The 14,769-nt window shown below is 39.2% G+C and overlaps 1 protein-coding gene across 1 annotated transcript in view; it reads right to left on the bottom strand.

Moving 5' to 3' along the window:
• Positions 1–14,769, bottom strand: part of Slit2 (slit guidance ligand 2) — a 104,623-nt gene that overhangs the window by 15,903 nt on the left and 73,951 nt on the right. Inside the window, exons 23-25 of the mRNA XM_055624092.1 lie at positions 11,048–11,185; positions 10,716–10,956; positions 9,389–9,519 (exon numbers count right to left, since the gene is read on the bottom strand). Of these exons, the coding sequence (XP_055480067.1) occupies positions 9,389–9,519; positions 10,716–10,956; positions 11,048–11,185 (510 nt within the window). The remainder of the gene's footprint in view (positions 1–9,388; positions 9,520–10,715; positions 10,957–11,047; positions 11,186–14,769) is intronic.

Here is a 14,769-nt window from a genome sequence, read left to right as displayed (position 1 = left end):
CCAGATTTGTTGGCTTTCTTGGTCTTCCTATGGAGCTCATGTCCCCTCTGGGTCCTTCTATTCCCTCACTCTTTCCTATGACTCCCTGTGCTCTGCCCAAAGTTTGGCTGTGTGTCTCAGCATTTGCTCTGATCCCCTGCTTGATGGAGTCTTTCAGAGGATATCTATGGTAGGCTCCCATCCTCTTACCTCTCTTCAAATGCTTCCAGTGTCTATTGTATTTGCCCTTCTGAATGAGAATTAAGCATCCTCTCTAGGGTTCGCTTGTCGTTTACCTTCTTTAGGTCTGTGGATTTTAGTATGGTTATCCTGAATTACATGCATACCACACCTTTTAAATGAAAATTACTTTGCCAATAATAAGCTTGTAATATTTTGTTAAGCATCTTGGTTATGCTGCAATCCTCAGCTCTCCCAAATAACCAAGGATAGTTACATTTTAATGTATCTTTTAAATTTATATGAGGATTGTAGAAATTGGCACATCTAATAAAAATAACTAAAATGTAAAAAACCAAACCAAAAACAAAATAAAGAGAGTAATCTCACCATGAGGTCTGGAGGTTACACAAAAGCATATTAGTATGTCTTTTTGCAACCTGTGCCTAGATGTTATTTTCAAATTATGAGTGACATTCACAGTAAGATTTTTCTTTCACTTAACAGTATCAGTATAGTGTCTAATTTGATAAATATCTGATAAAATTTACTACTGAGGCTAATTCTATTTATATAATTTTAGAATGATGCAAAGAATGATCTCAGCCATTTAAAATGTTCATAAAATTAATGACTTCATTGTCATTTTTTCGTTAAGAGGGTATTGTATAACAGGATCAAAAGAGACTATGTCTGTCTGAAAATATTCTAAATTTAAATTGTTGTTTCATGCTGTCTTCTTTAGTATGGGATGCAATGGACCTGCTGAAGAATGCTGTACCTATATATTCTTTTCAGATAAAAGCATGATTGACACCCAGCATTGCCACTGTAAGACTGACTGAGCTGCCATTGACTTTGCAATCCATCAGTCACTTCCCTCCAGGCCCAGCTGCAATGCACAGTACACTCTGGGGTCATGATAAGTGTTGATAAACTTCCTTTCTTCATTTCCCAAGGGAACGATATAGATGTTCCTTACAAAAAGTAGCCACTGAGCCACTTAAGTTTACCCCATTCAAGGAGGAACATCAATTTTATTTATTAATGTTAATATGTAATTTAGGTTCACTTCCATCATCTATTACCTGAGATTTTGTTTATTTGAGAGTTTGCAAAGAAGATGGTTATAAGAAAACCATGCCTTACAGAAGCTGTGATAGGAGCTCCTCAAAAAGACCAACAGAGCTTCTCAGATGGGATGTAAGAACAGCTGAATGTATATCTTTGGAAAAAGGATGCAAACATTCTGTCCATGTCCACAGGAAGTCATCTTTACTGTGCCGTCCGTGCTGAGGTTCTTCTAGTCCTTCTCTCACCTCTGTTTGTACATTTTCCCCTTCCTCCCTATTTCCTTTTCTTCCTCTGTCTCATCTATTTCTCCTCCATCTTGTGAAACTGGGTAATCCTTCTATATGTCATTCTCTAAATCTAAAAAGCAGATATATGGCCAGAACTTGCATTTCATCATTTGTTACATAGCTCATATCTATTGTTGCAGATCAGATCCGATAGATTGTGTGGTGTTAGCAAATGTTAAACAAGCAACCTTTGGGGAAAATGAACCTGTATTTGTAGCATTTGATGACTGCTGTGATAGAACTCTTGTGGACCTGGCTGATATCAAAACACCATCAGGCTTTATATATATTAGGTCTAAGGCATGGGAAGAGATGCATGTCATGAGCTCTCCAAACAAAGTTTAAATGGTTCTACTCAAACAAGTTTTTCTCAAGGAACACAACATTGCCTGGAAGTTTGTAAGGCTTAATTTCAGACCCTGGAGACCCCAGAGTCAGAAATGAGTGGGGACCGCAGCATGGTCTCCCCCTACTCCTTGTATTCTGGATGTGGGAATCTACACACCCCTGTAGGAGGCCACAGTCTTCTTTGATAATGTAAGAAAAAAAAATGGTAAAACATGTTACTTTATTTGCACCGAAAAAAGAAATAAAAGTACTACATCTTGTGCTTTTACAATACCCATAAATGTATGTTAACTATTTCCTAGTATTTTTTTAAAACTTTAGTATTTATATTTATAAATTATGTGTATGTAGATTGCAATATTCTCACAAATATAGGTGTCTGCAGAGGCAAAAGGCAGTAAAGATTGGGAGCTGAGGTACAGTGGTTCTAGGTTTTCCTAGTATGGGTGCTGGCAAATCTCTGGTGGAGCAGCTAGTTCTCCTTTCTGCTGAACATCTCAGTTGTCTCAATTTATAAGTAGAAACTGATGTAGTTTAATAAAAGGGGGGGAAAAAAAAGAAGGAGGTCCCAGGGTAAGATGATCAATCCTCACTTAGAAAGACAAATGGGATGGACATTGGAAGTAGGAGAAAACAAGTAACAGGACAGGAGCCTACCACAGAGGGCCTCTGAAAGACTCTACCTAGCAGCACATTAAAGCAGATGCTGAGACTCATAATCAAATTTTCAGCAGAGTGCAGAGAATCATATGATAAAAGGGGGAGTTAATATGACCAGGAGAGAACAGGAGCTCTACAAGGACAAAATATATCAGGGCACAGGGGCCCTTTAGGAGATTGTTTCTCCAACCAAGGACCATGTATGGATATAACCTAGATGTAGCCCATGGTAGCTCAGTATCCAAGTGGGTATCCTAGTAAGGGGAAAAGGAACTATTTCAAACATGAACTCAATCACTGGCTCCTTTACCAGCCCCCCCCCACCCCCTGAGGGAGGAAGAGCCTTGCTAGGCCACAGAGGAGGACATTGCAGTCAGTCCTGAAAATACCTGGGGTCAGATGGAAGAGGAGGAGGTCCTCCCCTAGCAGTGGACTTGGAAAGGGACAGGGAGGAGATGAGGGAGGGATTGTGGGATTGGGAGGGAATGAGGGAGGGGGGTACGGCTGGGATACAAAGTAAATAACCTGTGATTAATACTAAAAAAATTAATTCAAATATTAATTATTTTTAAAGTTTTAAAAAGGGGAAAACAAGAAAATTTGTTTCACTTACATTTTGTATTCCAAGATTCTCCATGTATGCTTTAGCTTCTGACTTGGAGTCCATGGTAAGTTTATATGAAAAAATGTCTGAATAGGGGGCAGGTGTTGCCAAGGGGATTGATAGCATCTCTGATTAGTGAATTTTTATGTTTAAAATACAGAACAATTTGAGTTAAAACAAAAAAAAGAAGCTAAACAGCAAGGAAGACCCCTAGGGAAGATGCTCATCCTCATTCAGAAACACAAAGAGAATAGACATCAGAAGTAGGAGAAGACAAGGAACAGGACAGGAGCTTTCCACAGAGGACCTCTGAAAGACTCTACACACCAAGGTATGGAAGGAGATACTGAGACTCATAGGCAAACATTGGGCAGAGTGTCAGAATCCTTATGGAAGAAGAGGGAGATAGAAAGACCTGGAGTGGACAGGAACTCCACAAAGAGAACAACAGAAACAAAATACCTGGGCCCAGGGGAGCCTGTAGAGACTGATACTCCAACCAAGGATCATACATGGAGAAGACCTAGGACCCCTGCTGAGATGTAGATCATGGGCAGCTCAGTCTCCATGGGGGTGCCCTAGTAAGAGGAGCACTGGCAGTCACTGGCATGAAGTTGGTTGCCTGCTCTTTGATCACCTCTCCCTGGCGAGGGGGCCTTATCCGTCCACAGAGGAAGAGGACCCAGACAGTCCTGATGAGACCTGATAAGCTTGGGTCACATAGGAGGGGAGAAGGACCTCTCCTATCAGTGGACATGGTATCAGGGGAAGAGTAAGGGAGGGTGGGACAAGGAAGGGATGAGTGAGGGGGCTCTAGGCAGGATATAAAGTGAATAAATTGTAAAAAATAATAATAAGGAAAAAGGAAAAATAACTGGTGATAGGATTGTTTTTTTCTAATATTCCAAAATAAAATCACCTTTTATCAAAGTTGAGGAGAAAGAAATCAAATGATAAGGTGTTCTTGATATAAAAATTAATTTCCATATGCAATTTTCTCATGGAACATTAAGTAATACATAATATAGAAAACTTAGCTTGCTATGGTCAGATAGAAGGGGAGGAAGTCCTCCTCTATCAGGGGAAAGGGCATAGGGGGAGAAGGGAGAGGCTGGTTGGGACTAGGAAGAGATGAGGGAGGGGCTGCAGCGGGTATACAAAGTGAATAAATTGTAATAAAAAATAAAACTAAAAAAGAAAAGTAATATTTATATATCATAAATCACAGCAAGGAAAGCAAACACAAAAAAGACAGTTATCTAAAATAAGAATATTTAATTACACTTTTAAAGCATCAGTCTATTTCTTTAATAATGTGATGTAGAGTTGAATAAAAATATAATTTGAAAATTTAATTTAACTGACTATTAAGCAACTCACAGGAGCTAATTGCAATGGTGCTATTGATGGATTCTTACTAAAGAAATGCAGAAATAGCACCTTTCTCTCATGACTTCCAGAAAGAGAGGAACAAACACGAAGCCTGTGCCATTCTCTGACCTTTGAAGATAAGCCAGAATATTAGAGCAGCATTAAACTGCAAAGTGAACATGAACATGTAAGAAAAAAAACAGAGGATTAAACAGAAACCCAGCCTAACACTGACGCCAAGAAAACAGCCCCTAAATAAAAAGTGTGATGGAAACATCTTTGTACTGGAATGTTTTTAAAAGTAATTTGAGGGAATTTTGAATCTATGATGCTGGTTACTATTATTATTTACTAACTTATATTAATTGTTTGGCTATTTACTTATTTTACTTCTCAGTATAATCCCAGAAGACAGCACAAATACTTATTGTCTGCATTCTTAGGTGAAGACCAGACAGGTGATTAAATGTGTCTAAGACAGTTTTTAGGGTACAGTCATTTTATTATTACTGCAAAATTCCATTTGAGTGCTAATGACATCTACATGGTTCAGAACTCAAAAGAAGGTGCAATGGCATTTGTGTAGGAATCATACGTCCACCCATCCTACCTTTTTATGTCTATCTTTACCTCATGCAACTGCATAGAATACAAATATCTCTTTCCTTTTTCTAATTACAATTTATTCACTTTGTGTCCTGGCTGTAGCCCCTCCTTCAATTCCTCCATCTCCCACTCTCTCTCCCTCTTTCCCCTCCATGTCTTTCCCCTAGTCCATTGATAGGGAGGTCCTCCTCCCTAGGCTATGTGACCCTAGCCTATAAGGTCATCAAGACTGGCTGGGTCCTCTTCTCTGTGGCCTAGTTAGACCACCTTGACAGGGGGAAAACTGTTTCTTTACTCTTCTCTGCCATTGGTCATATTTTAAAACATTTTTTTTTTTTTTGAGATAGGGTTTCTCTATTATGTAGCTCTGACTGTTCTGGAACTTCCTATGTAGATCAGGCTGGCCTTGGACTCACAGAGATCCACCTGCCTCTGCTTTCTAAATGCTGGGATTAAAGGCATGTACCACCACAGCCGGCCTCCCCCTTTTATTAAAAGGGACTATTATAACTTGATAATCTCTCAATTCCTTGCTAATATTTCCCGATTTTTTCTTTCCTCCCTGTCTTTTTACCTTTTTGTCCTAAGGATATTATTAATTTTCTTAATATTCAAGTATTATAAGTTAATGTAATAGAATACCCAAACTTTATATGATTTTTGCTTGTCATTTTAAATTATAAAATATCTGCATTCTGCCCAAAGTTTGGCCCTAAGTCTCAACATCTGCTTTTTTTTTTTTTACAGTATTTTTTTTAAATTTTATTTTTCTTATTAGTTACATTTTGTTAACTCTGTGTCCCAGCTGTATCCCGCTCCCTCATTCCCTCCCCAACGCCACACTCCCTCCCTGGTCTCCTCCCTGCCCCTTTCCAAGTCCACTGATAGGGGAGGACCTCCTCCCCTTTCATTTGACCCTGTTTTATCAGGTATCTTCAGGGCTGGGTGCAAAGTCTTCCTCTGTGGCCTAACAGGACTGCTCCTCCCCTGGGGGGGGGGAGAACCTGTTAGAAATAGTACTTGTTCCCCTTACTTTGGAAAACTACTTGGTTACTGAGCTACCACAGGCCACATCCAAGCAGAAGTTCTAGGTTATATCCATAGATGGTCCTTGGTTGAGTGTCAGTCTCAGAAAAGACCCTGTGCCCGCATATATTTGGTCCTTGTAGAGCTCCTATCCTTTCCATATCATACTAACTCCCCTTCTTTCATATGATTCCCTGCACTCTGCCGAGGGGTTGGTTATGAGTCTTAGTGTCTGCTTTGAAACACTGCTAGGTAAATGGTGGGATCTAGAAAAGATCATTCTGAGTGAAGTATTCCAGAAGGAGAAAGACAAACATGGTAGGTATATACTCGCTTATATAGACCTACAAGATATGATAAACATAATGAAATCTACACACCTAAAGAAGATAATCAAGAAAGCAGACACGGGCGAAGATGATCAATCCTCATTTAGAAAGACAAATGGGATGTGCATTGAACGTATGACAGGAGTCTACCGCAAAAGGCATCTGAAAGACTCTACCTAGCAGTGTTTCAAAGCAGACACTAAACATCTACTTTGATAGTCTGCAGGGCAGAGCCTTTCAGAGGCCCACTGTGGGAGACTCCTAAATTGTTTCCTGTTTTCTTCTTCTGGTGTCCAACCTCTTTGCCTTCCGCAATGGGGATTGAGCATTTTAGCCAGAGACCTCCTTCTAGATTAGTTTCTTTAGGTGTACAGATTGTAGTAGGTTTATCCTATATTATATGTCTATATGAGTGAGTGAGTATATACCATGTGTGTCTTTCTGCTTCTGGGATAGCTCACTCAGGATGATCCTTTCCATGAACTGATTGGCCTGCTCTTTGATCACCTCCCCCTGAGGGGGGAGCAGCCTTACCAGGCCACAGAGGAAGACAATGCAGCCACTCCTGGTGAGACTTAACAGACTAGGATCAGAAGGAAGAAAAAGAAAACCTCCCCTATCAGTGGACTTGGGAAGGGGCATGCATGGAGAAGGTGGAGGAATGGAGAGATTGGGAGAGGAGGAAGGAGGGAACTAGAGGGGGGATACAAAGTAAATAAAGTGTAATTAAAATTAAATTAAATTAAAAAATAATGTAATAGCTCTCCCAACTTGTACAATTTGAAGTACAGGAATTAAGTAGAACCTGTTTGTCCAGACCTGTTAACATGTCTCTAGAATATAATGTTCTAAAGGGAACACAAGTTTTTAGTTTTAAATACAGAATACTCAACATAATATTTTTTTTATAACTGTCACAGGACATGTGCTATTTTTTAATTGAGACAAAAACATGGCAATAAACATTAGACTCAAAGAAATATAAAAATCCTTTTCCAGTATGCCTTCATTTGAGAAAATAGCTTGGGTTCCTTCAACTTATATAGAAATATTTTGGTATATTTTAAGTGACTGTTAATTTAATATGCCAACCCAAGAATATTTAATATGGTTTGGCAGAGTTCTCTATTGTACCATTGTCATCAAAAGGAAAAAAAAATAATTGAAACAAAATGAACCACAAATTTATGAGGTCATTTTACAGGCTGAAACACTATGTAATTTAAATCCTAATAATACAAAATGTTGGCAGTAATTCATCAACATGTGGAGGTGAAATAACCATTGTATTCCACTTGAAAACCGATAGTTATATGCCTGTTTCTATGCCTTAAAGAGTCCCAAGCACGGACTATTTCTAACAGGATCTCAAGGGCAGGCTGTTTGACCCCCCCCCCCCCCCCCCCCGGGAGGAGCAGTCTGTTAGGCCACAGAGGAGGACTTTGCAGCCAGCCCTGAAGATACCTGATAAAACAGGGTCAGATGAAAGGGGAGGAGGTCCTCCCCTATCAGTGGACTTGGAAAGGGGCAGGGAGGAGACCAGGGAGGGAGTGTGGGGTTGGGGAGGGAATGAGGGAGCGGGATACAGCTGGGACACAGAGTTAACAAAATGTAACTAAAAAGAAAGAAAAAAAAAAAAAAAAAGAGTCCCAAGTGGGCTAGCTCACCACTAGAAAGACTGTTCAAATTCCATTCACAGCTGAGATTGGCATCCACTTTCCCAGAATTGTTTATTAAGGAGCCAATGATCTATGACTGCTTTTAAAGCATATTTGTATATATTCACAAATATGCTTGATGTCATAATTAACGCCCAGTCACCTATAGCCAAGTGTATTTGGCCTACATATGTTTTTGTTGTTGTTGTTCATAAATAGAGTATTATAAATGTGAACCAAGCTGGGAATGCTGGCATCAGCACTCAGGAGGCAGAGGCAGGTGGCTCTCTGACTTGGAGAATAGCCTGTGTACAGAATGAGCTCTAGGACAGAGGGGCTAAATAGAGAAACCTTGTCTGGAAACAACAACAAGAACATCAACAACACCAACCTAAATATGAATCAATATTTAAAGGAGAGAAAAGTTCATACTGAGTAAACAAATAAACAATAGCCTTTGAAAATATTTTTACATGACAATATCCAAGGAGAACTGAGTAGGAAGAGGTTTGATTTTTCTTTCCCTCCCAAATTCTACCGCACTGCCCATATCATGGCTCCTTGTTATAGTGTCGTAATTAGCTGGGAGCTTGCCTACCTTTCAGCACTGTTATATGCAGACTTTTTTAAAAATGAAAGAATGAGGGTGTAGTCTTTCCCTACATTTATGACTTGCCTAGCTCATTCATGTGAAGAAACGTTCTCTGCTTGATCGAGGATTATGGGTACTAAGAGTTATTTATTATAAAGCCTACTGCCACAGCTTGAGTATTGCCATTAAATTCATTTATAAAATATATAACCTCCAATGCAACAGTGCTGAAAGGTAGGCAAGCTCCCAGCTAATTAGGACTCACGGGCTCTGTGCTCGTGTGGGAATAGCATGAAGCTTCAGGGAATGGGTACGTTAGCATGGGTGGGTCCCTGATGAAGGGATGGACTAGCACTTTCCCTTATCTCTAGCCTGTGTGGTCTCTCCACCCCCTTTTCTTTCTACCATAGGATGATACTGCCATAAGTTATATTTTTTTGCAAGATATGAGCACGCTGATCCTGGATTTTCTAGTTTGCAAAATATGAAGACTTAAATCTCTGATTTTCATGTTAACTTGGTCTCAGGTACCCTACTTTAGCAGTTCATAAAAATCTAGGCCATCTGCTATCACTAAGCTATTCCCACCCCTCCCCATGTAGGATTGGAGAAGAGAAGCAGTTCTTCATTGAATAAGTGTTTTTCACCTTTACCAGTAAGTGAGAGATCTTCACCTGTAAATGGCAGAAGCCGGGTGAGAGCCGGTGTCATAGCTGGCTCGGACGCGCCCCCGATAGAGTTCCACGGCAATGTGGTCCTTGTCACCTTTATACAGGAGGATGCCGCTGTCTTCATCTGTGGCAATCTGTTAGGAGGTAGCCCTGACGTCAGGATGCACACTCAACCAAATAAATGTATCCCTCCAAAGAAACAGGCTGTTAAGTGAATGGAGGGTTTCCACGATGGCTTGACTTGTGGGTATGAGAAAATGTTTGCTGAAGTTACTGCTTAAAGGCAACATTTCTGTTGAATTGTTTTGTTGCAAATAAATCCATAAAATCTCAAGAAAAACAGCAACAAATATTTAATATGTTAAATGTCATGACAGAATTGCCTTTGCTGGAAAGTTTTATGTATCTGTATTTTTTTTTTCATTTTTTGCTCCTACTCGAAGATTTATTCTTCACATATACTAACTGTGACTATATTAAGTAAAACGGATTCTCAAAGCCCATACAAAATTATTTACACTTATGCTATGTGCAGGAAGAAATAGAAAATAATTACCTTTTTATGTTTCTTTTTCTTTTGAGGGATGTTAAAGTACTTAAGTAAAAGTTAAAATTTAAAAGTTACAATAGAGTGTACCTCACACAATTACTCAATGTGGTAAGCACTAGATGGAGGATGGTGTGAAGAGAGATTCTCAAAGGAAACCTGCCTCTCTCCCAGAATTCTTGCCCTATAATTTCAAAAGCCTTGCTGGTACTGTCAGTGTCAGGGCAAAAAGCAAAATAAAACAAAACAAACCCTGAAAGAAATGGGAAATCTATAGGAAGTGGCCCAAAGTCACTTAAACCTAAAATATATTAAATAATTTTGCTTACCAGGGAAAGGAAGGGTGTAGCCCCAATTTGTCCAAATACAATACACTGATTATCCCTAATCGAGTATAATTCACACCACAGGGGTGCGAATGATTTGATTAATAGTAAATGTCTTTGTGGTAAGACATAAGAAATGTTTGTTAATTCCACGCCTCTTCCTCAAGGCTCTGAGTGAAGAGTTACAGGTGATAAATTCCCATGGGCGGAGAAGAAATGGCACAGCCTTAAAAGGTAACAAGCGAAACACCTTCATTTAAAGTGTAGACGAAACGTTGGTGCCCCCACCATTTAGTGAACTAACATGCTGCCTCCTAACTTATTTTTAAAATACAAATATTGAAATGAAACATTCTGAAGCTTTTCCCGCAGGGAAGATTTTCTTCCTTCACGGTGTTGAGCAGCTAAATGTGTCCTCTAGTCAGTTCTGCTCGCTTGCTGGAGAGAAACCTCTCACCTGAAGTGTGATGTTTGTCTGAGGCCGAACCTTGGCTGAAGGAATCTGAAGATAGGACTCTTTGTTTACAAAATTCACACTGACCAATTTTTCACACTTCTCTCCCAGGTATCCGGGCAAACATTGGCATATTGGTTCACTGATCCTGATGATGCACTGGGCTCCGTTCTGACAATCAAAATTATCACAGGGGCTGGTGCGAGGGAGGACCATGGGTGGAGAAAACTCACAGAACAAGCCACTAATAAACGTAAAGAGAAATTAGATTAGACTAGGTGGGCCAGAGCCCTAGAGATAGCTCCCTAAACACAAATGTGTACGCATGTCCTCACCTGTAGCCTTCAGGACAGACGCACGTGTACCCATTCACTGCATCTGTGCAGTGAGCACCGTTTTTGCACTTGTTGCCGTGGCAGTCGTCAAAGTCAACGTCACAATGCTCCCCGATATATCCTGGAGTGCAGTCACACCTGTTTCAACGAGGAGATAAGGTTCCAAACGTGACTGAGCCAAAATAGCATGAAAAAAAAAAAAAAAAAGCCGCGCCGTGGCATTTCATCTGGATAAAATAGCACCATCTTAACAGGAAAACTTATATACAGCAGTATGGTCCTCCCAGGAATGGGCGTCTGCAGCACAGCACAGGCTACACTGTACTAACAGCCAGAGGAATTATTAACTCCTTCATGACCAGGAACAAACCAAATCCAAATACAAAGAAGCTTACTGTGCCACGGTTTCTTCCTCACTCCTTCACACCCTTAAGGAGATTTATGAAGGAGAGTCATCCTGCCTCTCTTTCCTGAATTCTGGGACTATGGTCATATGCTACGATGGCTGGCAAATTTACAAAGAATATTAAGGATATATTTTTTAATTTTTAATTTTATTTTTATTAATTATTCACTTTGTATCCCACCTTTAGTCCCCTCCTCATCCCCTCCCAATCCCACCTTCCCTCCCTCTTTCTTCTTCTCCTATGCTCCTTCCCCATTAAGGATATTTTAAAAGTAGTAAGAGTTTTATTTTGTCACAGACTATATACAGTGTCAGTTCCAATGATGATGGAAGACTGGAATAATGAAGATTATACTCTTTGAACATCTTTCCCATCCTACTATTCATTCTAAGACATTCAGTAAACTCATTATTCCATTCTACATCTCTGTGATACTGATGATATCGTTATGAACCTGTACATGTGTAGATATTATGGAAGGAAAAGCTCAAGCCCTTACCCACTGTTATACACTTTGAAGTGTCTCTTGTGGGATCTAATGAATTTGACTAGAGCCTTGTTCCTCAGTTGCTGACCACACAGTTCGATAACCAGTAGGCCAAGTTTCCATTTAAAAACTGTGCTCTTGTGATGATCATAGAAAACCCAGCAGTGGCATTAAGGAACTAGGACTGTATGATTCTCTAGAGAAATTTCTTACAGAACATGTAACGCTGTTCAGGCTCTTGTAGTTCTCATGTAATCATGGTTACAGCTCCTTGTGATGTAATTCACTGAGATTTCAGATATAAACAGCAATAAAAAATGTGCTTTATGAGGTGCAGCCTTCTAAGTAGCTTCAGATCCTCCCTACTCTCTCCAGCACTGAACCCTTACAATCGCTTATCCATGATGAATATCTGCTATCTCCCCAAGAAGAACTAAGTAAGTTCTTAATAATCACATCCTCTTTTAGGGTACTGAAGCATATGTATTCAGGAAACTATTCGGTAGTAGCCTCACTAAATATCACCATGCCTATTGCTCATATCTTGTAAGCACTGCATGATCTCACATGTCATAAGGAAGATGGGTAGAGCATAGTACAATACTTTGAGAGCAAGGGAATCCCTCTATATAACTCTTCTATGGTGCCTTGTAAAAAGGGGGGAGAGTTGTTTTTACAGTGAATTTTATTTATTTATTTTTTTTAATTTTTGATTTTTTTCCTTCAAAAAGTTTGTTATGATAGCCTACAGACTGGGAAAAGATCTTCACCAACCCTATATGTGATACAGGGCTAATATCCAGAATATATAAAGAACTCAAGAAGTTAAACACCAACAAACCAAGTAATCCAATTAAAAAAATGGGGAACAGAAATAAACAGAGAATTCTCAGCAGAAGCATATCAAATGGCAGAGAAACACTTAAAGAAATGCTCAACATCCTTAGTCATTTGGGGAATGCAAATCAAAATGACCCTGAGATTTCACCTCACACCCATAAGAATGGCTAAGATCAAAAGCTCAAGGGATGAAGAATTCTGGAGAGGATGTGGAGAAAGAGGAACCCTCCTCCATTGCTGGTGGGATGTAACCTTGTACATTTTCCACTTTGGAAATCAATCTGGCACTATCTCAGAAAATTAGAAATAGTGCTATCTCAATATCTAGCTATACCACTTCTAGGTATATACCCAAAAGATGCCCCATCATTCAATAAGGACATCACTTCTCTGTGGTGGTTAGTATTGTCTACTTGACAGGAGTAGTCTGGGAGATGGGCCTCTGGTTGTGTTTATGGGAGATCTTCTGGACTGCACAGGTTGAAATAAGAAGACCTACTCCTGATGGATGGTAACATTCCTGACTGAGATCCCAGACTGTACAGATGAAGAGATAGAATTCAACAAAACATGTATTCACCGTTTTCTCTGCTTTTTGGGTAGTTGATGTGGTTCGTCCACTTGCTTCATGCTCCTGTCACCCTAACCACCTGGCCATGATGAATTGTACATGGAATTATGACCAGGGTAAATGCTTTTGTCTCCAAGTTGTTTTTGTCAAAGTGTTTTGTCACAGCAAGAACAACAACAACAAAACCTTGAGTAGTTACCTTATTTTCTTATACTTTTGTAGTAAAAATAATTATGGTTTTATCTCTTAGCAAATATATGATGCTGTTAACTGAAGTCACTATCTCTACATCAGATCTCAGAGCACACTCACATCCTCCCTATATATTCTTAATATAAGGAACTTTCATTTCCATTTCTCCTAAATTGTGGAATTACCCTTCTATTTTGTTTCTCCAAGTTCAACTTTTAAAATTCTAAATGTAAGTAACATCTCACATTAGCTGTCTTCCTACATCTGGCTAATTTCAAATGCTGTAAAACAAGGGACTTAACATTTAAGCACCCCCTTCTCATCTCTAACATGGTATAATAATTGCTGCTTTACAAGGACATTAAACATTAAATTAAATGTTATGTGTAAAATCATTAACATGTTACTCAGATATCTGCATGATCAATAAGCAGTTCTAATTTTCATAAATATGAGTCTTGATATTTCTAAAAAAATAATTACTATTTTCTACTAATTATTCAGTATTCTATAGAAAACAGCATTTAGGCAAATAAAAATAGTAAAAAAAAAAATACCTGATTGAATGTGGCATTACTGAGTGCCAAGGATATTATGTAAAGAGGCAAAATCAGGTTATTCACTGGAGAGCTGATGTACTAAAACAAATGGTAGCACAGCTCTTCTAAGAGAGCCATTCAGCTGGGTACGTATGGTTTCAAAACAAATGAGCTCGTTTGGAGGCAGTCTTGCCCTGAAGCTGCTTGGGTTTAATACTAAATCACAATTGAGCGAAGTAAATAGCTAGTCTGAAGCTAAGCGGACCCTAAGTGGTCATACACATTCCCAATGGATGAACGGGGCCCTGGAAGGGAGCCTCCATCAGTGTTAATGTGGGCAGCGCCACTGAAGTGCTGAGCATTAAAAGGAGAAGACAGGCTTTGAAACACTTTGAATTATTTATCTGAGAAAAGAAATCAAAGTAAAAGATAAGAGAACCATACATTTGCCACAGTAGCTGTCTAGGAGATATTTTATGCCCTCTTTTCTCCAACTACTATTTTTTAAACCCTTTAGAACTAGAAACTATACCATGACTGATTAATCTGTCCTCTTGTTTTAAGGCAGGAAGGAACATTTAAATAAGAATTTCACAAATCTTTTATGACCAATAAAGTCTATTATATCAATTCGGCTTTACAATGAGGAGTGCGGGAGGATATGTAGAATATAAAAGATAATATAT

Source organism: Psammomys obesus, unplaced genomic scaffold (assembly GCF_907164565.1).
Source record: "Psammomys obesus unplaced genomic scaffold, mPsaObe1.curated_primary_1811, whole genome shotgun sequence".
NCBI lineage: Eukaryota > Metazoa > Chordata > Mammalia > Rodentia > Muridae > Psammomys > Psammomys obesus.
This window is presented reverse-complemented; position numbering and strand designations above follow the sequence as displayed.